Source organism: Amblyomma mixtum, chromosome 7 (genome assembly GCF_055824585.1).
Source record: "Amblyomma mixtum isolate Tamu chromosome 7, ASM5582458v1, whole genome shotgun sequence".
Taxonomy (NCBI): Eukaryota; Metazoa; Arthropoda; class Arachnida; order Ixodida; family Ixodidae; genus Amblyomma; species Amblyomma mixtum.
In genome coordinates this window covers 140,996,790-141,023,579 of record NC_143018.1, presented here as the reverse complement: position 1 = coordinate 141,023,579, position 26,790 = coordinate 140,996,790, and the positions used below count along the sequence as shown (strand labels likewise).

Here is a 26,790-nt window from a genome sequence, read left to right as displayed (position 1 = left end):
ACCCAAGAAGGCCAGCTCTTGTTTAGACAAGGAAATTGTTACAGTTTCGTTTTCATGTTTGTGTTGTGGCGCCACCCGGTGCCAACGGGATAGAACTTGCGAGGCAGCAAGGCAATAAAAAGGACACAGCTCTAGGAGCAGTTGTTCGTTGCGCAGTGGAGCGCGTGCATCATCGTCCGTTCCTTCGAGCCGGACGTCCGTTCCTTCGAGGCGTTGACGGCGACCGCCGAGCCGGTCCGCCTCTCGGCATTGCGCGGTCCACTAACTCGTTACAGAAATGGACAGAGTACTAACGCAGTTATCTCGTAAGGCAGCAATCTGTGCAGCTTCCACAATTTTGAACCCAAGAAGGCCAGCTCTTGTTTAGACAAGGAAATTGTTACAGTTTCGTTTTCATGTTTGTGTTGTGGCACCACCCGGTGCCAACGGGATAGAACTTGCGAGGCAGCAAGGCAATAAAAAGGACACAGCTCAAGGAGCAGTTGTTCGTTGCGCAGTGGAGCGCGTGCATCATCGTCCGTTCCTTCGAGCCTAGCCGTTGACGGCGACCGCCGAGCCGGTCCGCCTCTCGGCATTGCGCGGTCCACTAACTCGTTACAGAAATGGACGGAGTACTAACGTAGTTATCTTGTAAGGCAGCAATCTGTGCAGCTTCCACAATTTTGAACCCAAGAAGGCCAGCTCTTGTTTAGACAAGGAAATTGTTACAGTTTCGTTTTCATGTTTGTGTTGTGGCACCACCCGGTGCCAACGGGATAGAACTTGCGAGGCAGCAAGGCAATAAAAAGGACACAGCTCTAGGAGCAGTTGTTCGTTGCGCAGTGGAGCGCGTGCATCATCGTCCGTTCTTCGAGCCTAGCCTTTGACGGCGACCGCCGAACCGGTCCGCCTCTCGGCATTGCGCAGTCCACTAACTCGTTACAGAAATGGACGGAGTACTAACGCAGTTATCTTGTAAGGCAGCAATCTGTGCAGCTTCCACAATTTTGAACCCAAGAAGGCCAGCTCTTGTTTGGACAAGGAAATTGTTACAGTTTCGTTTTCATGTTTGTCTTGTGGCGCCACCCGGTGCCAACGGGATAGAACTTGCGAGGCAGCAAGGCAATAAAAAGGACACAGCTCTAGGAGCAGTTGTTCATTGCGCAGTGGAGCGCGTGCATCATCGTCCGTTCTTCGAGCCTAGCCGTTGACGGCGACCGCCGAGGCCGTCCGCCTCTCGGCATTGCGTGGTCCACTAACTCGTTACAGAAATGGACGGAGTACTAACGCAGTTATCTTGTAAGGCAGCAATCTGTGCAGCTTCCACAATTTTGAACCCAAGAAGGCCAGCTCTTGTTTAGACAAGGAAATTGTTACAGTTTCATTTTCATGTTTGTGTTGTGGCGCCACCCGGTGCCAACGGGATAGAACTTGCGAGGCAGCAAGGCAATAAAAAGGACTCAGCTCTAGGAGCAGTTGTTCGTTGCGCAGTGGAGCGCGTGCATCATCGTCCGTTCCTTCGAGCCTAGCCGTTGACGGCGACCGCCGAGCCGGTCCGCCTCTCGGCATTGCGCGGTCCACTAACTCATTACAGAAATGGACGGAGTACTAACGCAGTTATCTTGTAAGGCAGCAATCTGTGCAGCTTCCACAATTTTGAACCCAAGAAGGCCAGCTCTTGTTTAGAAAAGGAAATTGTTACAGTTTCGTTTTCATGTTTGTGTTGTGGCGCCACCCGGTACCAACGGGATAGAACTTGCGAGGCAGCAAGGCAATAAAAAGGACACAGCTCTAGGAGCAGTTGTTCGTTGTGCAGTGGAGCGCGTGCATCATCGTCTGTTCCTTCGAGCCGGACGTCCGTTCCTTCGAGGCGTTGACGGCGACCGCCGAGCCGGTCCGCCTCTCGGCATTGCGCGGTCCACTAACTCGTTACAGAAATGGACGGAGTACTAACGCAGTTATCTTGTAAGGCAGCAATCTGTGCAGCTTCCACAATTTTGAACCCAAGAAGGCCAGCTCTTGTTTAGACAAGGAAATTGTTACAGTTTCGTTTTCATGTTTGTGTTGTGGCGCCACCCGGTGCCAACGGGATAGAACTTGCGTGGCAGCAAGGCAATAAAAAGGACACAGCTCTAGGAGCAGTTGTTCGTTGCGCAGTGGAGCGCGGTGCATCATCGTCCGTTCTTCGAGCCTAGCCGTTGACGGCGACCGCCGAGCCGGTCCGCCTCTCGGGATTGCTCGGTCCACTAACTCGTTACAGTTTTTGAATTCACTATGTATCAACTTCATACAGTCTTTATGAAGTATGTTCACTTTTCTGATTTCACTACTCCGAGCTAGTAACTCTCTCGTTATCCTCTATGCCAATGTGGCTTGGCACACAGCAGAACCTTGTCATATGAGACGTCGTGTTGAGACTCGTCGTGTTGAGATTCGTCGTGTTGAGACTTTTTTTATGTTGTGTATGACGCTGCCTAGTAAGGGTTCAGCTGCATTTCTTCAGTGCAGTGCTGTAAGTATGCTTGGGAAAAACAGTGTAGATTATGCCATTTTCGGTGCTTTTATCTACAACTGTGCTCAAGGCCATACACACTGCATAACATTCAGCACTAACGATTGATGGAAAACTTGGTAGTGTAGTTATTTTTTCCCATTTCCCCTGTACTACTGCACTTTCCACGCGAGTTTTTATTTTCGAGCCATCTGTGTAAAATTCCATGTAACTTGCATATTTTTCTTTCAGGCCAGGTATTCTTGTAGTAAGTATTCATGTGACTTTTTTATGAAAGTGTATTAGCATGAAGTCGCACAGAGCAGGAAGGCTTTATCATGGTGGCAATCGATCATGTCTTGGGAAATTTCCGGTACAGCTTCTACTATTCCTAGTTCACAAAATGTATCTTCACAGCATAATAACAAAGGCCTGATTGATTGCGGTTTATTATTAACAGTGCTCTGGATGGACGCTTAGTAACTATTGGGTAACAAAGGTGTTTTGGAAGGGAACTTATTTTCAGTATGTATGCACAGGTAAGCATTGCTCTTCTGTTTCTAAGGGATGGCTCGTTTGTTTCTACATAAAGACTGTTTATGGGGATGTTCTGTATGCACCAGATGAGAGACACAGACCCAGGTATTGCACAGGATCCGGGTAGTTTAAGGTAGCATGATCTCGCTCAGTTTTCCTGAAGGTACTTTATTTTCCTAAATGAAGTTTCTCGAGAGGGTTGAGTGCACATGAAAAGAATAGTTGGACAGGAAATAACTTAGGCAGTTTAACATCCTGCCCCGGATGCCAAGCTCAGCTAGAATGCAAAGAATCCCGAACCTCCAGGTTGTGTCGTGTGCCTTCATCAGATCAAAAAAGACAGCAAGGAAGTGTTGATTGAGCATAAAAAGCTTCTCCGACGGTATTTTCAAGGTGAACTATATGGTCAGTCGTTGAGCAAGCCTTTTCAAAACCACATTGATGAATGAGAAGAACTTCGCGTGATTCGAAGAAAAAGTTGACCTTATATTCCGATTGCTTTCAAAAGATTTGGCGAGACAGCTTGTAAGAGCTGCTTGCTACTAGGAGAGTCTGGCAGCTTTCCAGGTTTCAAGAATGACACCATAATGGCACTTTTCTACTCCTTAGGTATTTTTCCTTCTGTGAAAATTTTTTTAAAGAAATTCAAGAGGGCCACTACAGTAGACTGGGAAAAATGGCCAAGCATTGCACAGTGTACAGTAAAACCTCGTTGATACGTTCCCTGTTCGTACGATTCCCGGTTCGTAGAGCATTAAAAATGTCCAATTGAGTTACACTATATTTTTCCTGTTAATACGTTCCCGGATAACACGATTTCCCGGCTATCACGTTTAAAATTTCGACAATTTGTGGTCGTATAGCACGTCTCTTGACCAACCGCACATGTGTAAACATACAAGTGGGCCAAACGCGAGGGCACGCGAAAAGCTGAAATGCAGCGGCAGTCACCTAGTTCTGGTCTATCTGCTAATCCACAATAGCACAGTACGTGCCCGCCTTTTAGTACTGTGTACACCTCATCTGTCCTAACCTCATTAAGCCCTATGCCATCCCATTTAATACCCGCTAATTCCTCCAACAGCACTGCTAAGCTAGCCTCATTGGATAAGGTTCTTGCGTTAAATGTTGCTCTTCACATCGCGTCCTCGCAAAAACGGCCGTCGCGAATGCTAGCGCGCTGTTTTTACTTTTTTGTTCTTGATGATGGTGCTTCGCCTCGTTGCATCTGTGCACTGCAGAGAAGCCACCACGGCGGGTGACTGCCGCTGCATTTCAGCTTTTCGCATGCCCTCGCGTTTGGCCCACTTGTATGTTTACACATGTTCGTACGATTCCCGGTTCGTAGAGCATTAAAAATGTCCCATTGAGTTACACTATATTTTTCCTGTTAGTACGTTCCCGGATAACACAATTTCCCGGCTACCACGTATAAAATTTAGACAATTTGTGGTCGTATAGCACGTCTCTTGACCAACCGCACATGTGTAAACATACAAGTGGGCCAAACGCGAGGGCACGCGAAAAGCTGAAATGCAGCGGCAGTCACCCGCCGTGGTGGCTTCTCTGCAGTGCACAGATGCAACGAGGCGAAGCACCATCACCAAGAACAAAAAAGTAAAAACAGCGTGCTAGCATTCGCGACGGCCGTTTTTGCGAGGACGCGATGTGAAGAGCAACATTTAACGCAAGAACCTTATCCAATGAGGCTAGCTTAGCAGTGCTGTTGGAGGAATTAGCGGGTATTAAATGGGATGGCATAGGGCTTAATGAGGTTAGGACAGATGAGGTGTACACAGTACTAAAAGGCGGGCACGTACTGTGCTATTGTGGATTAGCAGATAGACCAGAACTAGGCGTGGGATTCCTCATCAATCTGGATATAGCTGGCAACGTAGAGGAGTTTTATAGCATTAACGAGAAGGTGGCAGCTATCGTAATTAGACTTAATAAGAGGTATAAGCTGAAGGTGGTGCAGGCCTACGCGCCTACATCAAGCCATGATGACCAGATAGTTGAAAGCTTCTATGAAGATGTGGAATCGGCAATGACCAAAGTAACATCACAGTACACTGCACTGATGGGTGACTAATGCGAAGGTAGGCAAGAAGCAAGCTGGAGACCAGGCGGTGGCTGACTATGGCATAGGTTCTAGGAACAGTAGGGGAGAGTTATTAGTAGAGTTCGCAGATAGAAATAATTTACGGATTATGAATACCTTCTTCCGCAAACGAGCAAACAGGAAGTGGACGTGGAAGAGCCCCAATGGTGAGACTAAAAATGAAACAGACTTCATACTGCGCACTCACCCTGGCATCGTAGAGGATGCTGAGTTCCTTTGTAGCGACCACAGAATGGTAAGGTCTCGCATTAGCTTAGATTTGAGAAGGGAGCGCAGGAAATTAGTGAAGAAGAAGGCTATTAATGAGTTAGCGTTAAGAGGGAAAGTAGAGGAATTCAGGATGTCGCTGCAGAACAGATTTTCCGCTTTAACTGAAGAAGACGATCAAACAATGATAATCTCACAGCTATCGTTACAGAGAGCGCCGCAGAAGTAGGTGGTAGGATGGTTCGACAGGATACCGGCAAGCTATCTCAGGAGACTAAAGATCTCATTAAGAAACGACAAAGCATGAGGACGTCTAACTCCACAGACAGGATAGAACTAGCAGAGCTGTCGAAGTTAACAGACAGTTTTAGCTGAGCGTTTTTACGGCCAGCGGAGAGGAGCGGACGAGCGCAGACGCCACTGCGCATGCGCACGTCGCTGGGCCGGTCAGCGTTTTTACGGAGCGAAGCTTACGCCCGCTGGGAAGCCCTCTCCAGCGGAGCGATAGGCAGCGCGCGGGCATGTATGGGTATTCAAGATGGCAGCCTCTTTTGTACATCTAAAACGCAACACTTGCCAAATAATTAACTACAAACACAGAATCTACGTTTACTAAAAACTTTCAGCGCATTATTAGCAGGCTTAATTGATATTGTAAGCACAACATGCGACCTTCGTCTTCACCTGTACATATCCATCATCATCGCTCATCTTCTTCTTCGAAGGGTTGGTCGCCATATTTGCGGGTGCCATTAAAGCTCGCTCCATCGTGCGCTCTGTCTCCCGTCTCACAAGTGGTGGAGTGTGCTCTCGATCCTTGCGTCCTCTCCGCCGCCACACTGCAGCTACGTTCCAGTCGCCACCTGCTCGTACCATCCGCACCGATGGCTACCGACAGCGAAAACACCACTCATGCTCCCGATGGGGCCCCCGTTCTTCTTCCTCTCGATTCGAATCGTCTGGAGCCAGCAATGATGAGCCAACCCGGTCCTTCCCAATCTTCTGGACACCCCACTTGGACCATCACCACACTCCAGCGCGAGCCTCCCATTTTTGCTGGTCTTCGTGGGGACGATGTAGAGGACTGGCTCGACCAATATAACCAGGTCAGTGCCTATAATCGTTGGGACTCAGCGATGAAACTTGTCAACGTGTCCTTCTACCTCACGGCCGTGGCCAAGACATGGTTCGTGAACCACAAAGATGCCATCACGGACTGGGCTCACTTCTCGTCCCAGATACGACAAATTTTTGGCACATTTGGTCTCACAATATTCTGTGCACTCTAACTCGAATAGTGACCGTTAGGTGGAGCAGCAGAGCAAGCGACTCTACTCCGTTCGACAAGACAGGCAATCCGCCCGGCTAAAACTCTTTTTTTGTGCCCCTCTCCGCTGGTGTATCCACTCGCCCACTCCGCCCCGCTGGCCGTAGAAATGCTCAGCTAAAACTGTCTAATGAATAAGCGCAAGGTAGCCGCCATCAGGAAGTTTAACATGGAGAAAATCGAGCATGCTCTAAGGAATGGAGGTAGCCTACAAGCAGTGAAAAGGAAACTGGGCATAGGTAAAAACCAGATGTATGCAAAAGACAAAGAGGGCAATGTCATTAGCAATATGGATGAGATAGTTAAAGTAGCTTAAGAGTTCTACACAAATCTATATAGTAGCGATTACAATCAAAATGTTACTGAGAGAGGCAGTCTAGCACAGCAATGGGGCATCCCTCCAGTAACGAAGGAGGAAGTAAAGAAAGCCTTGGGAGCAATGCAGAGGGGGAAAGCAGCTGGTGGGGATCTGGTAACAGCAGATTTGTTGAAGGACGGAGGAGAGACTGTGCTAGAAAAACTAGCCACCCTGTATGCGCAATGCCTTGTGACCTCGAACGTACCCAGAGCTTAGAAGAATGCTAATATTATCTTAATTCATAAGAAAGGAGACGTCAAGGACTCGAAGAATTACAGACCAATCAGCTTACTGTCAGTTGCCTACAAGGTATTTACTAAGGTAATTGCTAATAGGGTCAGGAAAACCTTAGACTTCAATCAACTAAATGATCAGGTAGGCTTTCGTAAAGGATACTCGAGAATAGACCATGTTCACACGATCAATCAGGTGATAGAGAAACGTGCACAATATAACCAACCCCTATATATAGCCTTCATTGATTACGAGAAAGCAATTGACTCAGTCGAAGCCTCAGCAGTCATTATGGAATCAGGGTGCACATAAACCTTGCATTAAAATACTGGAAGATATCTACAACAACTGCACAGCCACCGTAGTCCTCCATAAAATTAGCAATGAAATTCCAATAAAGAAGGTTGTCAGGCAGGGAGACATGATCTTGCCTATGCTATCCATGGACTGTTTACAAGAGGTATTCCGGGGCCTGAAATGGGAACAGTTGGGGATAAGAGTTAATGGAGAATACCTAAGTAATCTGGGATTCACTGATGCCATTGCCTTGCTATGTCACTCAGGAAATTAGCTGCAAAGCATGATCAATGAATTAGACAGGCAAAGCAGAATGGTGTGTATAAAAATTAACATGCAGAAAACCAAAGTAATGTTCAACAGTCTCGCAAGGGAACAGCAGCTCGCAACTCGTAGTGAGGTGCTGGACGTAGTAAGGGAATACGTGTGCTTAGGGCAGGTAGTGACAGCTGATCCGGATCATGAGAGAGAAATAACTAGAAGAATAAGAATTGGGTGGAGCGCATATGGCAGGTTGTCTCAGATCATGAATGGCAGTTTACCAAGACCACTGAAGAGAACAGTATGTAACAGCTATATCTTAACAGTCCTCACCTATGGGGCAGAAACGTGGAGGCTAACAAAGAGGGTTCAGCTAAAGTTAAGGACAACGCAGCGAGCTATGGAAAGAAAAATGATAGGTGTAACGTTAAGAGATCGGAAGAGGGCGGAGTGGGTGAGGGAACAAACGCGGGTTAATGACATCTTAGTTGAAATCAAGAGGAAGAAATGGGCTTGGGCAGGATATATAATATTAAGGCAAAATAACCTATGGTTGTTAAGGGTAACTGATTCCAAGAGAGGGCAAGCGTAACTGGGCGGATAGTTAGGTGGGTGGATGAGATTAAGATGTTTGCTGGGATAGGGTGGCACAGCTGGCACAGGACAGGGTTAATCGGAGAGACATGGGAGGGGCTTTTGTCCTGCAGTGGGTGTAGTCAGGCTGATGATGATTACGATGGTGATCGCCAAGCCTTTAGGGCCTCTGGCATATGTATAACTTTTGTTAGTCTCCACTGGTCCTTTGCACACCACAGCAGGGTCTCATCCGCGACTGGTGGGCACTCCTTCACAACAATGACTTCAAAGCTTTCTTGCCCTTCCTCCTTGGAGAGATTTCTTGATAGTGTGTTAGAGATATGTAGCACAACTCTTTGCCTGGAACATTTCTTAGTCATACACCTGAAGGGTTAATCTCGTCCTTTGCTACCTGAGAGGGCTTCGGCCAAGGGTTTTCCTGAAAATGGCCTCCAGGGGCTTAAAGGGGCTGCGAAACACTGCTTGGGGATATACCGGCTATACTTCAGGTGGCTTCTTTATGTCACACAGATGCTGACTTAAAAAGAATTACAGGAATCGATGCACAGGAACGGGAGTTATTCAATGAAGAAATTTCAAAATACAAGCAAACAAAACTCTGTCCTCAACTCGATTTTGGCGGGGCTTCCCACTCCTATTTCGCTCTCCCAATGACGGCACCTGGCGCAACCAATCAAAATAGCCTGCCAGAGCACGTCGCGGAAGTTTGCACTCCATGGTTGCCTGCTCTCTGTGACTTGTTCTTGCTGAGACTGGCAGCGTCGTTTCCATGCCGGAGCTCCTGGTGGTGTATTTTTATTTTACTTGCTTTGCAGGGCTTTTATCTAAGACGAACAAGTTGTTTTTTTTTATCTAATATAAAACACCAACAGGTGACAAAATATGTCTCTATTTATTCACACAATTTGCAGTATATTTACTGTCTGTCCAATCATCAAGCTCGCGCCAGGTGATGTCATATCCGCCGCTAAAACCCGCCACTGCGTGGGGACACCATCAGAGCCAGGAATTTGTTTTTGGGAAGACATTAAAATATTAAAAAACGGAATATATGCGGTATTACCGACGCTAATAGCACCATTGTAACTCACTGTATGCGGTCAATAGGCAAAACAGTCAACTAAGATTGTGTTTCGGGGCCCCTTTAAGGTCCGACTCCACCGTGACACTGCTTCCAAAGATTTAATCGTGGAATCGACTGAAACCATATAGCCAAAAATTATTTTTCTAAATGAGCATACTTCTTTCTAGCACCACCCAACGACAATGAAGAGAAGGGCACTGGGTGTCCTTCTTGGAGGAGCACAGCACCTGTACCAATAAAACTGACAGAGCTACTGCTTTCCTCCTATCGTAGAACCGCGTGGTTGGTGCCACAGTCTGTGCTGATCAAAGGGCCAGGAAACTGGCTTCCTGTTCTTCCATCCAGGACCATGCAGATTCTTTTCAAGGCGGAAGCCTTTAATGCCTCATCTTTGTCGACAGAAGGTTGTCGACAGAAATGCCACGCTTGTCAATTGGTCGAAATGGTTGTGACGTCACAGTGCGCGTATTTCAAAAGGGGCCAATTGTATTTTGACTAGTAACCATGCAACCAATTAAAGGGATTGCATAGTGATGCTCCAAGTGGGACTGAGTTCAGTTCATTGTTTAATTAACTAATTAGCCTAATTAACCTTTCTAGTCAGACCAGAAAGGTAAATAAAACCGAGTAGGAAATTGGTCGAATTGGGGAATCAAACCAGGATCTCCTGAGTGCGAGACGAGCACGCTAACCACTCCGCCATGCCACCTCAATGGTTCAGAATGAACAAAGGCGCATCTAGTGAATACAGTGCCTTCATTCACTCCCATCTTCCTCCCTTCCCATTATAATGAGGTTCAGGTGTCCACTGAAATATGCGAGACAGATACATTTCCTTTCCTCAAAAACCAATTTACCGATGAGCAAGGCGTAGAACCGAATGGACAATGGCGTTCTATGGACTCCCTGGCAGCATTGCAATACGTTCCACTCTTAGAGGCAAAGCTTAACATCTTAACCACACATCAGGGACACAAGCAGCAACACCGCACTTAAGGCTTTCGCCTCTCCGCACTTTAGGTCAACAAAGTACCCCCCCCCCTGAATTTTTTACGCGTTGCCACAGAGGTTCACTTACTTGTGACATGTGCGGAATCAGCTATCACAGGCAATTTATAACTTCAAAAGAATTTTAAGTTCTTTCACACTCGTTGGCCTCGGCAGTTCTAAGATTTCCTTTACCTTTTCATGATCTATTGACAATCCCTTTGGTGAAAAGGTACGTCCCAGATACCGTATTTTCCGGTGTATAAGACGCGGTTTTTTGTCAAAAATCTTGCTGGTGCGTCCTATACAAGGGTGCGTCTTATATACGAATTTTTCGGGTTTTTTTGCGAGTTCAGAAATTACACAGGTTCATGCTCAAGCTTTTTTCCCCGAAAAAATATCACTACCAATGACGCGGTAGTAACGCGGTTAATACTTCAATACGGGGACCGCCGTGCGCAACTTTTTTTAGGTGAACTTTATCATGAAACAACGGGGATTACGACTTCCAGAATCGCAAACACGCGGTCGTTTCGGAGGCGCAAGCAAAAGTAATGTGAAATTCCAAAAGATGGCGACAGTCCCGCTTCTCGCGATTGTCAAAACAAGCCAAGCCGGCGTTCTTTTTTAGTCATTCTTTGCAACTTCGCAACCGTGTACGTATTACATCTGTGTTGGTGACTTCGGCGTGTGTTTTCCACTACCTACACCTGTCGTGCTCGGTCTTACTACAGTATGCCACCGAAGTTGCGCAAGAGCTACACCGCAAAGTTCAAATTATCTGCGGTCGAGTATGCTACCGAAAACGGAAATCGGGCTGCGGACCTACGGAGCTACGGAGCTTTTATGCGATCAGATGAGTCTATCCATGGTTCATTTCGCGATGGTCGAGCAAGCGTGTTTAATTAACCCTCACTAGACTAAGTGGGTAGATTGGGGTGCGTCTTATACACGGGTGCGTCTTATATACCAACTTTTTCAATGAGAGCCTTCATATATGGCGGGTGCGTCTTATACAAGGGTGCGTCTTATACACCGGAAAATACGGTACTTGATTTGATTTACGGAGAACTTTCAATTTTCTTTGTTTGGGCAAAAACTGGCTTCACAACACTTCTGTAGCACTACACACAATTGGTGGTCGTGTTCCTCTACTTGTTTGCCCCAAACCAGAATGTCGCCAATCATGATTTCCAATCCATCAAGACCATCGAAGACCATTTCCATGGTCCTCTATTGCATTCCAGAGTTAATGTTATGCTGAAAGGCATGCCAAGAAACCTGCATCTGTCTAGGGGGTTGAAATGTGTCAAGTTCAGCCTGCCAGAACCCTGTGGCTCCACTGGGTGCTAAGAAGTATCCTGCACCTTTTAGTCATGCTGCAATGCCCTCTAATGTATGCATGCAGTGGGTCTCTCTCATACGAGCCTTTTTGGGTTAATAATCTATGCACAGACATAATTTAACTGCCTTTTTCACTAGGGAGATTGGGTGTACCCAATCTGTTGGTTCTGTCACTTGAGTTATGACAAAGTCATCCAGGTGACTCTCTTTAACTATTCTCTAATGGCAACTGGGACTGTGCATAGTTCCTGGATTATCCCTTGGGCACATGGCTTCAGCTTCATGTGATACATGACACCTTTAATCTTTCCGAGGCCATGGAAGACTTCTTCAACCTCTTTCACCAGTTGACTGTGGAATGGGTTCATTGATGTGACGCGCTTAATCAGTTTAGTCATGCTGCGATTATATCACTAACTTTGTCTCGTTGTGCGATGCAGAACTGTACCTTGATGCTGACATTGCCGTGTTGACGTGTCGAAAAAAAACGAGCTTATCTTCGTGGCGGGCACTTGAGGCTTCTGGTTTGTTACATTTATCAGTCGTGTTACAGACATAACAGAACAATTCACTTTTGTGTTGACCCTTACTGTTTTGATGGAAATTAAACTTGAACAGTTTGACTTCCAGTTTGACTACTTCCATGCCACAGAGGTCACACATCAGCCTTTCGTCATCCGTGTTAAAGGGGGATGATTTGCCTCGTTAAATTTGAAACACATTCCGCTGGAGCAAACCTCTCGGCTTGGATGGCTGGCTTGGTGTGCAACACAGAGGGGCAAAGTAGCCTTCCCGTCTGCAAATTTCATGCTTCACATATCTTGCTGGGCACATACTCCTAGTACGGTTGTGATATCCATATCAAGAACAATCTGCAGACTGTAATCCATGAACAACAGAAACAGTTCTGCCTCCTTGTATTTCCTTGAATTGCAGTGCTCTGCACTTTTTTGTGTGACATTTTAGGACCATCTGACGGGTCTACACTGATTGCACGCTGTTGCAAGTGCTTGTCGTTCATTCCAAGAATGGTTTGGCTCTGCAACGTGCGATTGTGTAACTCACCAAAGTAGCACTGTGACACAGACATTCAGATGTCTACAAGCCAGACATAAAAAAGTTCACCACTGTGTTGCTTTCATGCACTCAACTCGAAGTGTCAGTGTGCTTAAATGATAGGCTCAAGCAGCACCGCAACAATGTAGATAACAAAGAGTCTCGTAACCTTAGCATGCATTGCCGTGAATGTGATTGCACCCCACAGTTTAATTTTTGCCGAGTTGTTGCAAGGAACAAAGACCAGCTTTGCCGGGAAATTATCGAGGCTTCGAATATCAAGAAGTATGGTGATACATGTGTAAGTGCTGCATCAGTGTCTTTATCACAAAAAGAACTTCGCTTCCTGAATCGCACTTCTTAGTTTGTGTTTGCTTGCAGGGATCCTGGTGCATGAATTGCTCTATGCGTTGTTTTCTATTTTGGTGCCTGAATGTATTTATACGCGCAGCGTGCCAAATAAATGTCAGTTGCTAGTTCAGCGCTGTGTTGTCCTTTTCCTCCTTTCCTCTGCTCTCTTTTTTTGGCCTTCGGCCTTGCGCTGTTTCAATCATATCAGTGTGTATCGTTCACCGCTGGTTTGCAGCTTAGTTTGAAGAGTCCTGCTTTCTTCTAAACTTGCAATTCATCACCAGGATCTGCGAACTGGAATGTCTCGCAGGCAAACATAAGGGAGGACGAGGGTCTTAAAACTAACTTTTTTATTTATGGCTAGAATCTCATAAAATTTTGCACAAAGATGTGTGTTTCTCTTCTGATTCCAAATATGTAATCATAATTGAGCTGGTGGTCTTAGATCTTACAAAGTCTAGAATGTAATTGGGTAATTTCTTACACAGCTTTAATGAACTTTCTCATAGCATTTTGTTGCTTTTATTTACATGAACTGATAGCCAGAGAGTTCCCATACCCAGTGACATTCTTCATTTTTCTCTAAAAGCATATAATCCTGATATACTATGTCCAGAGTAAAAGGTCGCAGTATTTGACACTGAAACTCTTTTAACTCTTTCGGGACCGACCCATAGGCCATCGATCATATATGATCGACGGTTTTGCGCGTGCTGCCACGTTCAAATTTCTGCGCGCTTGGACAAGTAGCGCCATCTAGGGGGTTTTCAGGAACTAGAATCTCAGTTTCAGCGTAGTTTCGTTTGTTTTCCATCAGGCAGCGATACGGGAGCGAGCATTTTCCGGAGTGCGGCGGCACGAGACGCCGTGGAAAATGGCGTCGTGCTCGCGTGCGGTCGCTCAGAGACCGCCGTCAATCGCGCGATTCTGCTGCTTCGGCAACCGATTTTTTTGACGAACCGAGCAGCGAAGAGTCTGAGGACGACTTCAGCAGCTCTGATTTCATTTCGGACTCTGATTCGGGCGATGACGAACCGCGGACTTCATCAAGTAGCCGAAAGTGAGCATTGTTCCACTTTGAGTTCTCTCTGAAGTAGGTAAACGGGCTCGCTATATGTCCTCATTATTTTATCTTTACCTGGTAGTGTCTCAACAAGCTACTGTGGTGATCTGCTGCCGCCAGCGCAGAAGCGGATTGAGTTTTCGCCGAGACGGGAACCCGGCGTGCACTTGGACACTGATGTCGGCGTGCCACTCAGAAGCGGGTCAAAAAAATTCCTGACTGCTCTGGACTTCTTTCTTCTGTTTTTCTCGATGAACGTGATCGAAACAATTTGTGCAAACACTAACAAATATGCTTGGACTAACATTTTAGCGAACCCAACGCATGCTAGTTCCAATGGATCTTGGGAGGAAGTCACCCCAAATGAAATGCTGAAGTTCATCGCACTCATAATTTACATGGGCATTGTGAAGGTTCCTCGGCTGAAGTTGTACTGGAAAGTAGGAAATCTGTACAGTGGTCTGCTCCCACCACGGATCATGCGGCGACGCCGGTTTATAGCTCTCCTTGCAATGTTGCATGTTGCAGACTTGGACGATGCCACTCAAAATTCAAGAGGAAAGCTCCGATACATGTGGTGGCTCCTGGAGCACATGAACGAAGTTTCAGCGAATCTTTTTCAGCCACATCGCGATCTTTCCGTGGATGAGCGGATGGTCAAGTCGAAAGGGCGGTCCGGCATTAGACAGTACATCAAAGACAAAGTAACAAAATGGGGCTACAAACTGTGGGTCCTAGCCGACCCTGGCACCGGATATACTGTGCAGTTTAGTGTGTATACCGGTAAACGTGAGCAGCCAGGGGTAGTATACTGCCGATGTCGCCTTTTGCGACATGTCGCCTATGAGCGGGGCCTAAAAAAGTGCTTACAGATGCTCGAAGAAACGGAAAAAGCCGCCGGCACTTTCGTCTGCAGTGCATTCATTCACTCCGAGAAGCGACAATTTACCACTGCTGATTCACTAGCAGCAGTAGTTTCGTATCTTTTATAGCAAGAATATTTGCCATCACATGACGTCTAATGTTCAAAAAAACATTTGCAAATTTAATATAAACTCGCTTTACTTCATTTAAGTCTATAAAACACCGCGAAAAAGCTCCAAATCTATTTTTCTTTCGTTCCGGATGGTTGTGCTAGGTTTCGGCTGCGTTTCGGGCAGTTGCAGACGGTAGCAGTGTAGCTGGAGGTCCCATTAGGCTTGCGCGCTCCAGAATCGAGAGCGTATCTAAAAAACTAGGCTGAATTGCAGCTTAAACTATATCGTCGAAGCAAGGTAAGTCATAGCGAAAAGTAACAACACCAGTAGTTGCCGGTAAACATGCCGACCGGAATCGCAAGGACTGCTGAATTGGCTGAAGCGGGCGGCTCTCGCTTGAAAGGACGTCGCCATGTTTTCACGCCAAGGGCACAAAAGCCGCAACTGTCGATTGCGTTCGTACGCTAACGGTAGCCCGTCGCCCGCGCGAATCGCTTCAGCGCATTCCGTTGTTCGACTAAGCGTAGTAAATTGGGACGTAGCAGGAAGGCGGGTCCGTGTCGTCACGCCGCCGTCACCGCGGCTCCAGCCAATCAGCGAAGAGCGAATGCGACATGTCGCAAAAGGCGACACCGGGAGAATACCACCCCAGGGCCCCATGGGTTGGCTTTCGATGTTGTTAGCCAGCTGTGCCATAGATATCTTGGTCAGGGCTACAGGATCTATATGGACAATTTTTACACTTCTACGCATCTGTTTAGTCATCTTCTCAGCCAAAAAACACAGGCTTGCGGAACCACACGCAAGGATCGCCGAGGATTTCCTGCTGAACTGAACGATGTACGATGGGAGAAAAAAGCTCAACGCGGCGACATTCGATGGTTGCGTGATCAGAACATCCTGTACCTTCAGTGGAAAGACCGGCGTGTTGTCAATATGATGAGCACGGTTCATACTGCAAATGACACGGTCACCGTAAAGAGAAGGGAAAGAAGACAAAACTCCTGGACTCAGATATCTGCAAGAAAGCCTCTGCTGAGCCATGATTATAATAATGGCATGCTAGGTGTAGACAAATCGGATCAAATGATTGGCTATTATAATGTTCTACTGAGAAGCGTGCGGTGGTGGAAGACTCTGTTCTTCCATTGCATCGATATTGCATGTGTCAACAGTTTCGTACTCTTCCAAGCTCACCGCACATTGCACCCAGAGATTCCTGAGCTGGCACGCACAGCTGGGTTTGACCACCTAGCTTTTAGAGAAGAGCTCATTCAGCAGCTTCTGAATCTTGACGGTGCCAAGCAAGCACACGCACCTCCACCACCCGTCGCAAAACATGCGCTCCACAAGTCGGAAAAAGTGGCAGAACGCAGAAACTGCAAGCTGTGCTATGAGCAGAAGAAAATCGAGCTCGAAACGAATGTCTTTTGCAGCACATGCCAAGTTCACTTGTGCTTTACAACTGCACGGAACTGTTTCGTCGAGTGGCACAAGAACCGTGGGACCTGAGTCGCCTGAGTGCTGACCACTGGCACCAGAGTTCACACAAAAAAAAAGACAGTTGTAGATAGGCGTGCCAAATTTTCACAAGCAAGAAACAAGACAATGTAGCACATTTTGTACATCTTGGATTTTTTTAAATGTATTTTTCACTAGTATATTCATGCCTTTTCGAACTTTTTTACGTTTTTTCTCAGAAAATCTCGAATTTGAGATTTTTTTTAAATACTATATATCATTTTTAGGTCTAATCTTTCTTTAAGCGTGAAATACTATCTAATCAGCTACATTTTGATATATGTTACAGCTATATAGCGCAATGAGTATTTGTAATAAAAAATAATTTCTGACACTCATCAGAATTGCGTTTTTTCTGCGGTCCAGAAAGAGTTAATCTAATTGGAAACTGCTATTTATACGTGGCCTCAACAAAAAAAGTAAGAATGTCATCGGGTATGTGAATTCGCTGCCTATCAATTCATGTAATTAAAAGCAACAAAATGCAATGAGAAAGTTCATTAAAGCTGCGTAAGAAGTTACCTAATTACACTCTAGAATTCAAGATAACGTTTGATCTAAGACCACCAGCTCAATTATGACTACATTTCTGAAATCGGGAGATAAAAACGTATCTGTGCACAAAATTTTTTAAATTCTATCCACAAATAAAACCGTCAGTTTTAAGACCCTCGTCCCCTTAACTCGCATTGGGGCCTTGCTCTGCAGTCCACATCAGCATGACAGCCTCCTAGTCACATGACTGCTTTGTCGCCATGCTGCATCTCCATGCGTCACACACACATCGGCCTCTCTCCGTTCATTGCTCGCAATGTTGGAGTTTGTCCTCACTGTCAGAGCTTGGGTAGGCTATCTACAACACCACATTGAAGCCAGTAGATAAGTTAGCTGCAACTGAGCCATTCATTTTCTTGCCAGAGAATAAACGCATTCACTGGCTGCTTGCCGACTACATGCACACACACACAGTGTCTAACATGTCCTGTTTATTTATTTATTATTTATTTATTTAAACATACTGCAGACCCTTTTCGGGCCCATGCAGGAGTGTTTACAATGTATCACTGTGATCAAACAGAGTAAAAACAAAAATTCAAATATACAGATGTTCCCTGATCCAAACACAAAAAGAGTAGGAGAGAATCAAACAGAAAAGTCAATTTTTCCAACATAATTAAGAAATAGTTCCCCGGACGTACACTTCACCCCATCTTCAAGCAATTTATTCCAATATGATATAGCATCTGGAAACAGGGAGTACTTGTGGGTATTTACACGGCTGACTGGTTGACGCAGTGTTTTACTATGGTTAGTTCTAGACGAGTGTTTGAAAGGCGGGTGTAAGTATTGCGAATTGGTTATTTTGAAGTGGCCGTGCAGAAGTTCGAACAAAAACTTTAATCTTGAAATAATTCTTTGCTGTGACAGGCTTTGTAAATTTGATTGAATTACTAGACTGGTAGCACTAGTTTGGCGTGAATATTTTGAATAGACAAACCTTACTGCTAGTTTTTGGATGCGCTCTAATTTGTTGATTAAATTTTTTTGATGGGGGCTCCAGACTATATCCGCATATTCTAGGGTAGGTCTTATAAGTGTTTTACAGGCACCGAGTTTAATATGAGCCGTCATATTATGCCCTTCGTCAGTTCTCGTTCTAACATTTTCTCCGATACAGACAGGTGGCTCCCTCTTGCAGTATGGGTTGGACCCTCTATACAAGTTCACAGGTAAAAATTCTACGGAGGAAGGAAATGTAGCTCTGTTCTCTGCAAACTTGAAGCAATGTCATGTTATCGTCTTTCATGAGCTTCGAAGGGAAATCAGATCTTCTGTATTTCTGCAAAATTAAACAAACCGCCTTTCTTTGAATCATTTGAATCATCCCTAGTAAGCCGATTCCTTTTTGAAGCAAATAGCTTCACTAGGCTAGTCAACACCCGGTCTGGCGTATGCTCCGTGATCAGAATTAGCCACAGCTGCGTGTGCAGAGAACCGAGTGATGTCACACAAGAGGCGCAGGTGGTCGGAGTGGCCGCAACCGCCTCCACGACTCCACCGCCTGACCTTTCGGCGCAGCCGCGCGCTACTGCGCCTGTGCACCACCTCCTCACCGCCCCTACTACTGCACGCTCGCCTCCTCGCCACCGTCTGACCTTTCGTTGCAGCCGTGTGTTTACCACAGTTGCTACGCATGCGCAAGGAGGGCTACATAACACGCTTGCATTCACCGTTATCGTGGTGCTCCCAGTGCATTGTGCGCCAACTGCGACAGCCATGACGTCAAACAGAGCACAACTGCAGCTTTTCGCTTGTACATCCAGGCTTAACCAGAGCTAAGCCACTGCCAATTTTTCAGTTCAATAAGATGCAAGAAGAAACACGGGGAAAGGTTAGTCGAATGCTCGGAATCAGTCCTCGATAGCTTACCGACTTCTTGAGGTAAGACGCATGCAGGTCAGAGTGGGAGGTGTGTGAATGATCGCCTCCGTGAACAACGCAGAAGTGCGAGGGACAGGTGCTGGGGTTCCTCGATGTGCACTGTAACAAATGTGAGTCAAGTGAATTCCTAGTGCAGTACATACCCAGTTCTGGCCCAAGGGAAGACCCCAGTGTGACATCTAACTGTTCGCAAATTTATCAGGGTTGCACTGCCATCACAAAAAGAAGCTGCCAGCTGATGCGCGAAATCGAGGCACAGTTGACTGGTCATTTTCGAGATATTTGTGTCCAAGCCATCTGTAACGCGCCCTTCGGAGAAATTACATTACTTGCATTGTCACTGATCATTTTGCTGGCTGCACGTGTGTGACGTCAGACCATGACTTGCCTATGTCGTCAGCTTTGCAGTTCATAACAAATTCTGTTCAGCACTGTGTTGTCCATTTCCTCCTTTCGTGTGCTCTCTTGAAGTTGAAGTTGAAGTTTATTTCTCGCTCTCAGTGGTACAAGTATTATTTACAGTATTACAGTATTACAAGTATTACAGTGGTACAAGTACAAGTATCACTGGGAGAGAGAGGACGCAGGGAAAAAAGCTGCTTGAATGCAGCTTGAGAGGCACCCTGCGCCCACACTGCTGAGGCAACGTATTGCCTCAGTTGTTAGTTTACAAGACAGCTACAGGTGAGGCACTCGAAAACAATAAATAAAGTATCAACATGAATATAATATCTACAGTGGCACTTAAACATTAGTATCACAATCACAACAAAAAGCGTCATAAATACTCAAAAAACCAAAAGCATCACATCAACCAGGTGTACAACAGCAGAATTCACACGTGTTACAGCTTTAATCACACTTCGGAACAAGTTGTAATTAAATGTCTTCAAAAAGATACAAAATGGTTTTTAAGCTCTTTACCGTGATGCATTTTAGCGATATGTTGTTATTTTCTAAAATGTTTAGGTATTTCGACAGAATAAAAGATAAAGATTGCATACCGTATTTGGTCCGACAAAGAGGCAGTGACCAAGGAAAATGAGAGCGGGTATCGTAGACGGTTGAATAGCGAGACATTTTTAGAAGTGAGAGAGTGGTGTCATTGTTAGTAAAAACCGCAGTTTTGTACATTGATAGCAATCTGAAAGGAAACAAAGAAGTGAACTTTAGAATGCCAAATTTAATGAAGTATGGATGTGTGTGGGTCTGCCTCGATACGTTTGCTATGAGCCTAATTGCCCGCTTTTGTACTGTTATTAGTTTGGATATGTTGTGCTGGGTCGTCGTTCCCCAAACTGTGAGACAGTAAGTCAGTGATGGGAGAAAGAATGCTTGATAAATGAGGACCTTTACTCGAGACGGAAGTGTGTCCCTATGTTGGCAAATAAGACCGTTGAAGCGATTCAGTTTTTTCCGAACATGATTGACCTGTTCGTCCCAGGTGAGACACTCTGAGAAGATAACTCCTAAGCATTTTATGTTTTTCACGATTGCAATTGTTTTGCCTCCTAATGATAGGGTGAAATTGGTGTGAACAGTTTTGTTTCTTGTTCGGTATAAGACGGCCTTCGTTTTTTCAGAATTAACTTTTAGATGATTATTTCTTGACCACTCGTGAAGATATTCCAGAAACTTATTTGCTCGCGAAAATAATTCGGCTTCTGTGCTACCCGACAACAGTGCTGTAATATCATCAGCAAAGCCCACAAGGTCAACGGCAGGGGTAGAAAAGATGTCATTAATGTAAACAAGAAAAAGTAAGGGCCCCATTATGCTGCCCTGGGGAACACCAGAGAGAAGTGGCTCAAGGCTAGATAACTTGTTATTATGAGAAACCATTTGTCTGCGATGAGCTAAGTATGATTTGAGCAGAGACAAAGTGACTCCCCTAATTCCGTAGTGTTCCAGTTTTTGCAGCAGCAGATTATGGTTGAGCAAGTCGAAGGCTTTTGAAAAATCGACACAAATGCCAAGGACCAGGCATTTCTTCTCAAAGGCTTCAACCATTAGTTCTTTTTGTTTAATCAAAGCTGTCTCTGTCGATTTTTTAGGCCTAAAGCCAAACTGTTGGTCAGATAGGACACCATGCTTATCTAAAAATTTAGTTATTCTGGAACACATAATTTTTTCTAAACCCTTTGATAACACAGGCAGGATCGAGATCGGCCGGTAATTTGATAATTCTTCTTAGGCCTTGGCCCTTGTGCTGTTTCAATTATACCATAATAAATTGTAGAAAATTAGTGCTTGTGTGTTCTTGTCGTTGTTCACTGTCCTGGTCTGGTTGTGCACTGAAACTTCCTTGTTCTTTTTTAGTGTGAAGGTCCCAAATAACCGGAGCATATTCCGGAGCATATTCGAGTCTGCATGTAATGAAAGTGTGCTATGCATAGAGCTTAATTCCGGTAAGTGTAGGCTTTGTCTGAAGAAGCAAAGCTTTGTAAGTGCAGCATGGAAATGGGAAATGTAAATGGGAGAGGCCTTTGCCCTGCAATGGGCGCAGTCAGGCTGATGATGATGATGATGATGAAATGCAGCAGAGCAGATTTCAAAGCTATCAGCATTCCAGGGTGGTTGGTAAGAATGATTCGTAGATGCTTTTAAGGGTGGACTTTGCGAATGCTACAGTTCTGAAGGCAATACAGGTAATGTTTTACTGCAAAAGCAGTACCAGTAGCAGCTAGCGAAAACGACAGCATCTCCTCAGTGACACCTCGGCGAGTGAGGCCTCCACCCCCCGGAAATGCCACCCTCCTCCCCACCCCAACTCCACCTTCCACAAGCGGCGCCCATCACCAAAATGCCTACTTACTCCACCTACTAAAAGCCCACACAGCAGCAGAACAAAAAGCGATGCCAACCTTGAACTGCATTCCCAGCCTCTGCCCACCCTGCGTGAAGCCATGGCTTAGCAAAAGCATCCAAGTCATCACTGAGGCCAAATCCAACTGCTGTTGCAGCTTTCTCGCATCAGGTTTCATGATCATCCTGTCAATTTGATTATTTTCCGTGCAGCTCACAGAAGCACGATCATGTCAAAGTTTAGGTACATATTCCATATTTCACAGCAGTGACAAATTTTGAGAAGAGATACTTGGAGCAATTTATAGTCTGCAACTGATGGTGTTGTTCTAAACAGTACAGAATCAACTGCAAACTGTTACATTAATACAGATTATGAAATTGCATCTGTTGGATGATTTATATGAATCAGTTTTATATGTGTTACAGAAAATAAGTAACCAGTTATTACAAGTACTCCATTTCGAATGTAACTGATCACAGTGGTCAACCAGAGCCCCAGAGAAGTAACTGAACAAATAAAGAAAAGTAATAAATTACTATTGAGTTATTTGCCATTCAACTTCGATTTCCACGACATAAATTTATTCAGACTATAATGAACTACTGTGGCTTAATTGCTTGATATTTTGTTACTTGTTAATTTTCAAATGAAGTCACTTTTCAAATCCTTGTTCCTAGCCTTCCCGCATTTCCTCGTGACGAGAGCAACAGCTACACTGAAAATTCCCTCACTGTATGCACTGGAAAGAAGGGCGGTAGTATAATGTAAAGCACCTTGCACACAAGCTCGTATTTGCACACACATGCCAGTCGCTGTGACTTGAACGCCCAGTAGCCTGTACCACAACAAAGAGCAACCTGCTAATAAGGAGCTGCCGCAAACAGGCCAACTTTTTTTTTACCTGTTTTTTAGTTCACTTAACTGCCACCGGTAACCCTGCAGGGCACACCACACTGTCACGATGCTGCCTGCTAATGTCCCTGTGCGCCAGTGTTTGCCTGGGTTTGGTTGAATGTGGTAGGTTGCGGCATGCTTCACGTGTTTCAGTGCTGTGGGCTGCAGCCAACACACTCCACACTCGTGAAGGAGCTTGCAATATCCTGAAAATAATTACCTGAAAGGTGATTTTTCGATGATGAGTTGCACTCCACAAGCTGAACACCTGTCATCATCATCAGCCTGGCTACGCCCACTGCAGGGCAAAGGCCTCTCCCATGTCTCTCTCCAATTTTAACCCTGTCCTTAGTCAGTTGCGGCCACTGTATTCCTGCAGACTTCTTAATCTCATCCACCCACATATGTAACTTTCTGCCGCCCCCTGCTACGCTTGCCTACTCTTGGAATCCACTCCGTCACCCTTGAGGACCAGTGGTTGTCTTGCCTCCGCATTACATGCCCTGCCCAAGCCCACTTCTTCCTCTTGATTTCAACTAAGATGTCATTAACCTGCAGTAGAATGCAGAGCTCGTCCGTGTGGTTTCCTTCATCTTTGTCTTCCGTCCCTTTCGCGGTTTTTTCCACCCAAAATGATCATTAACCTGCGTTTGTTCCCTCACCCACTCCGCCCACTTCCGATCTCTTAACATTACACCTGTACAGCAATGCAAACTTTTTTCACGAGTCTCCTCTGCCTGTTCTGCCCAACTGGCGGCTCAATCAGATATCTTGCGAAGCCCACAGTGAGCCAATAACTGAAACATCCAAGAGGCACGAGGCTCACAGGAGGGTCGCTCACAGTGGCGGGATTTGAAGACGCAGACTACTTTCCCAAGTCATGCACCCAAGAAAGCCGAGCACGAGGCCGGGCCATAGTTTGTACTCATTTGAAGAACCCGGTGAACATCTGGGTCACTAGAGTGCCGAAGCGGTAGCTCAGTGACCACAGAGTCTGCCTGGCACTCAGGAGGCGATGGGTTTGTAAAGTTCGCCCAGGAGGCAACCACGGCCACATATATTAGAGGGCAGCCGGAAAGGGAATAGCGGATACGCAGGGGCGGCAGCATCCGTCCGAGGACAAGGTCCCGAGCGTTCCATTTTGGGCGTGCCCACAGCTTCACCTTCCTTGAACGTGCTGAAACAGTGGCGCTACATTTTTAATCGCCAGCCCTGGTTTTTAGTCATACAAGGTTTCCCCAGGCGTGGTGCTCAACTTCTGCAGTAAAATGCTTGGGAAAAGGGTCTTAGGCCACCCACGCTCAGCAGCGAAAGCTAATAATGTTACCTATCTTCATGAAATAGAGGTATGACCGTGAGTACCACGTGCCTTATTAGTTGTAAAAGCTGTTCTCAAATCAGTACCATTTATGTTCATTCTGCATAGCTATGAATACTAGTGGCAAGAAGAGCAGATGCCCCATGGAAGCAGATCAAAATTTTTCTTCCTTGCAACACGATATCGCAGGGCAAGCTCGCTCTGTTGGTAGACAGCTTTTCCATGCTCCTGGTTTCTGGGTTTCATTGTGAGGCACCTCTACAGTAGAACCTTAAAGGCACCTTAAAGAAAAAGTCATGAGCAGTTTAGTAAAGCTGAAATCTGGACGAGTTGGTAAGTATTCATCGTAGGGGAACAGCGCAAAAGCAGCGGGAGATGCACAAGACAAGCGTTTGTCTTGTGTACATCTCACTGCTATTGCGCCATTTTTTTTTTTCGAGGAGTCTGCCATGAGGCGTAAGTTGAGAAAGGGGGAGTGGATGTAAGATATAGAGAGTTAAAAGAAGGGGTGGCGACCAGTTTCGGCGAGGCAGTCACATAGGCTGCTGGTGAACTGATTCTTCATAGTCCACTTCACATAGACTTCTTCCCACCTCCCTGAGGAGCCGTTTTCTAATAGGGGCCATCGCTGTTCGCTACAATCCATGAACAGTTTAACAGTCTGCCCACCACATGCCATAAGCTAATGAAAAAGTCTACCAGGCAGCATTATTAAAGCCAGAGATCCTCTGCATTCAGAAATAAAAATAATAATCACCGTTTCCCTAATCTATCAGTTCTCTTCTGTGTTGGGGAAAACACAGCGCACTCTTAAGACAAGGACGAAGAAAGACAAGACAATAGATCGTTGTATCGTCTTGTCTTTCTTTGTCCTTGTCTTAGGAGTGTGCTGTGTTTTTCCCGAAGATGAGCTACCAACTAGCCCACTCTTCCACCCTTGCCTCTTCTGTGTTGTTCACCAAAAATGACTTTTACTATAGTATAAATTCTCGCAGTGGTCCATTTCCGTCCATCAGAGTTAGTTATGCTCAAAAAGGAGGTTTCTTTTTTTCTATCTCACATATCTGGGTGGACACCTGAACCGCGCCGTAAGGGAACGGAGGAATGTGGGAGTGAAAGAAGAAAGAGAGAAAGAGGTGCCGTAGTGGAGGTCTGCGGTATAATTTCGACCACCTGGGGATCTTTAACGCGCACCGACATCGCACAGCACACGGGCACCTTTTGCGTTCCGCCTTCACCGAAACGCGGCCGCCGCGGTCGGGTTCGAACCCGGGTACTCCGGCTCGGTAGACGAGCGCCTTAACCACTGCGCCACCGAGATTATTAGGAATGACGAAATCCGATGTTTGGCGGCGAAGGGTCTTGAAACTTTGAGAGGTCGTGACATAAGCGTGTTGACGCTGTATTTTACTGCCTTTCAGCACGCGTACGATTGCGCCGCTTGGAATATATGTTCTACAGAGGCTACTGTATTTTTTAAACGCAAAATAGAAAAATTACACTTCCCTTAGCAAGTGAGAAACTTGAGCGAGAGCACACCTGCCTAGATCTACAAGCGTTGCGACCCAAAGCAAGCAAAGTGCGACGTACCTGACAACTTATGCATATACATTTATGCTGGCCAGAACACCTTTTGTAAATGTTTCAAGAACCATACACGACAGTCAAGTAAACACCATTAATGCAACTAATGGAACTGCCATGCGCAAGCAGTTAGATGCAACAAACGACATACTCACCTATTCAGCACTAGTGCTGCAATCAACTCGATGTCTTGGCCTATTCGTAGCACCAACAGGTCAAGTATCAGCACACGGAATACTAGGCGTGTCCACGTGGGACCCAAAATCGACACACACACGGTACAACAACGAGCACACCACACAAGTACTTGCCCCGCATTCGTAGTATTCGTACCGTCACTTGCTGCGCGCCGCCATGTCTGGCCAAGTTCATTTACAACTGATCCCGGCAGATGGCTTCAGTGGCTTCAGATGCTTCAGTAAATTCAGTAAGATTGGTGGTTGAAAAGCAGAGAGATGACGTGAGATGAGATTAGAAGTGTAGTACTGAAAAATGTTTTGAAAAAAAAAAAATGATGTAATAGGAGGCGATTTTAAAACACAATTAAATAAACATAAAAAAACAAATATAGGCGCCATTCCCTAACTTGTTTCAAAGGAGAGGCTCTTATTTTTCATCCATTCATTCATCTATCATCCACCCAAAAAAACATGTAAAAAACGTTGTCATCCACCTTCATCTTTTTTAATGCTTTTACCACTAATCTCCACTAGGGTGGAGGTACAGTGACTATAATAGTACAGGCCTTCTAGAACATTGTAATTAGGAGTACAGTGTTCGAGACAGGGTGTCGAACCGGAACTGAACCCGAACCCGAAACCGGAACCGAACCCGAATTTTCGCCCGGAACCGGAACCGAACCGAACCCATATATTTTTCGCCATCTTGGAACTGAACCCGAACCGGAACGATTCAAAGGAACCGTTCCGAACCGGTTCGGGACCCGGTTC

The 26,790-nt window shown here is 45.7% G+C and overlaps 1 protein-coding gene across 2 annotated transcripts in view; it reads right to left on the bottom strand.

Moving 5' to 3' along the window:
* LOC149337729 (uncharacterized) overlaps positions 1-26,256 on the bottom strand; it is a 30,231-nt gene extending 3,975 nt beyond the window's left edge. Inside the window, exons 1-3 of one of the 2 annotated variants that reach the window (XR_016284423.1) lie at positions 25,996-26,256; positions 20,240-20,379; positions 19,224-19,334 (exon numbers count right to left, since the gene is read on the bottom strand). Coding sequence is in view for 1 of the 2 variants with exons in the window: in XM_089553490.1 (XP_089409616.1) it covers positions 19,224-19,334; positions 25,996-26,035; positions 26,152-26,212 (212 nt within the window). In the remaining variant the exon portion in view is untranslated. The remainder of the gene's footprint in view (positions 1-19,223; positions 19,335-20,239; positions 20,380-25,995) is intronic. The other variant, XM_089553490.1, reaches the window with a different exon arrangement.
* Positions 26,257-26,790: the final 534 nt, after the last annotated feature.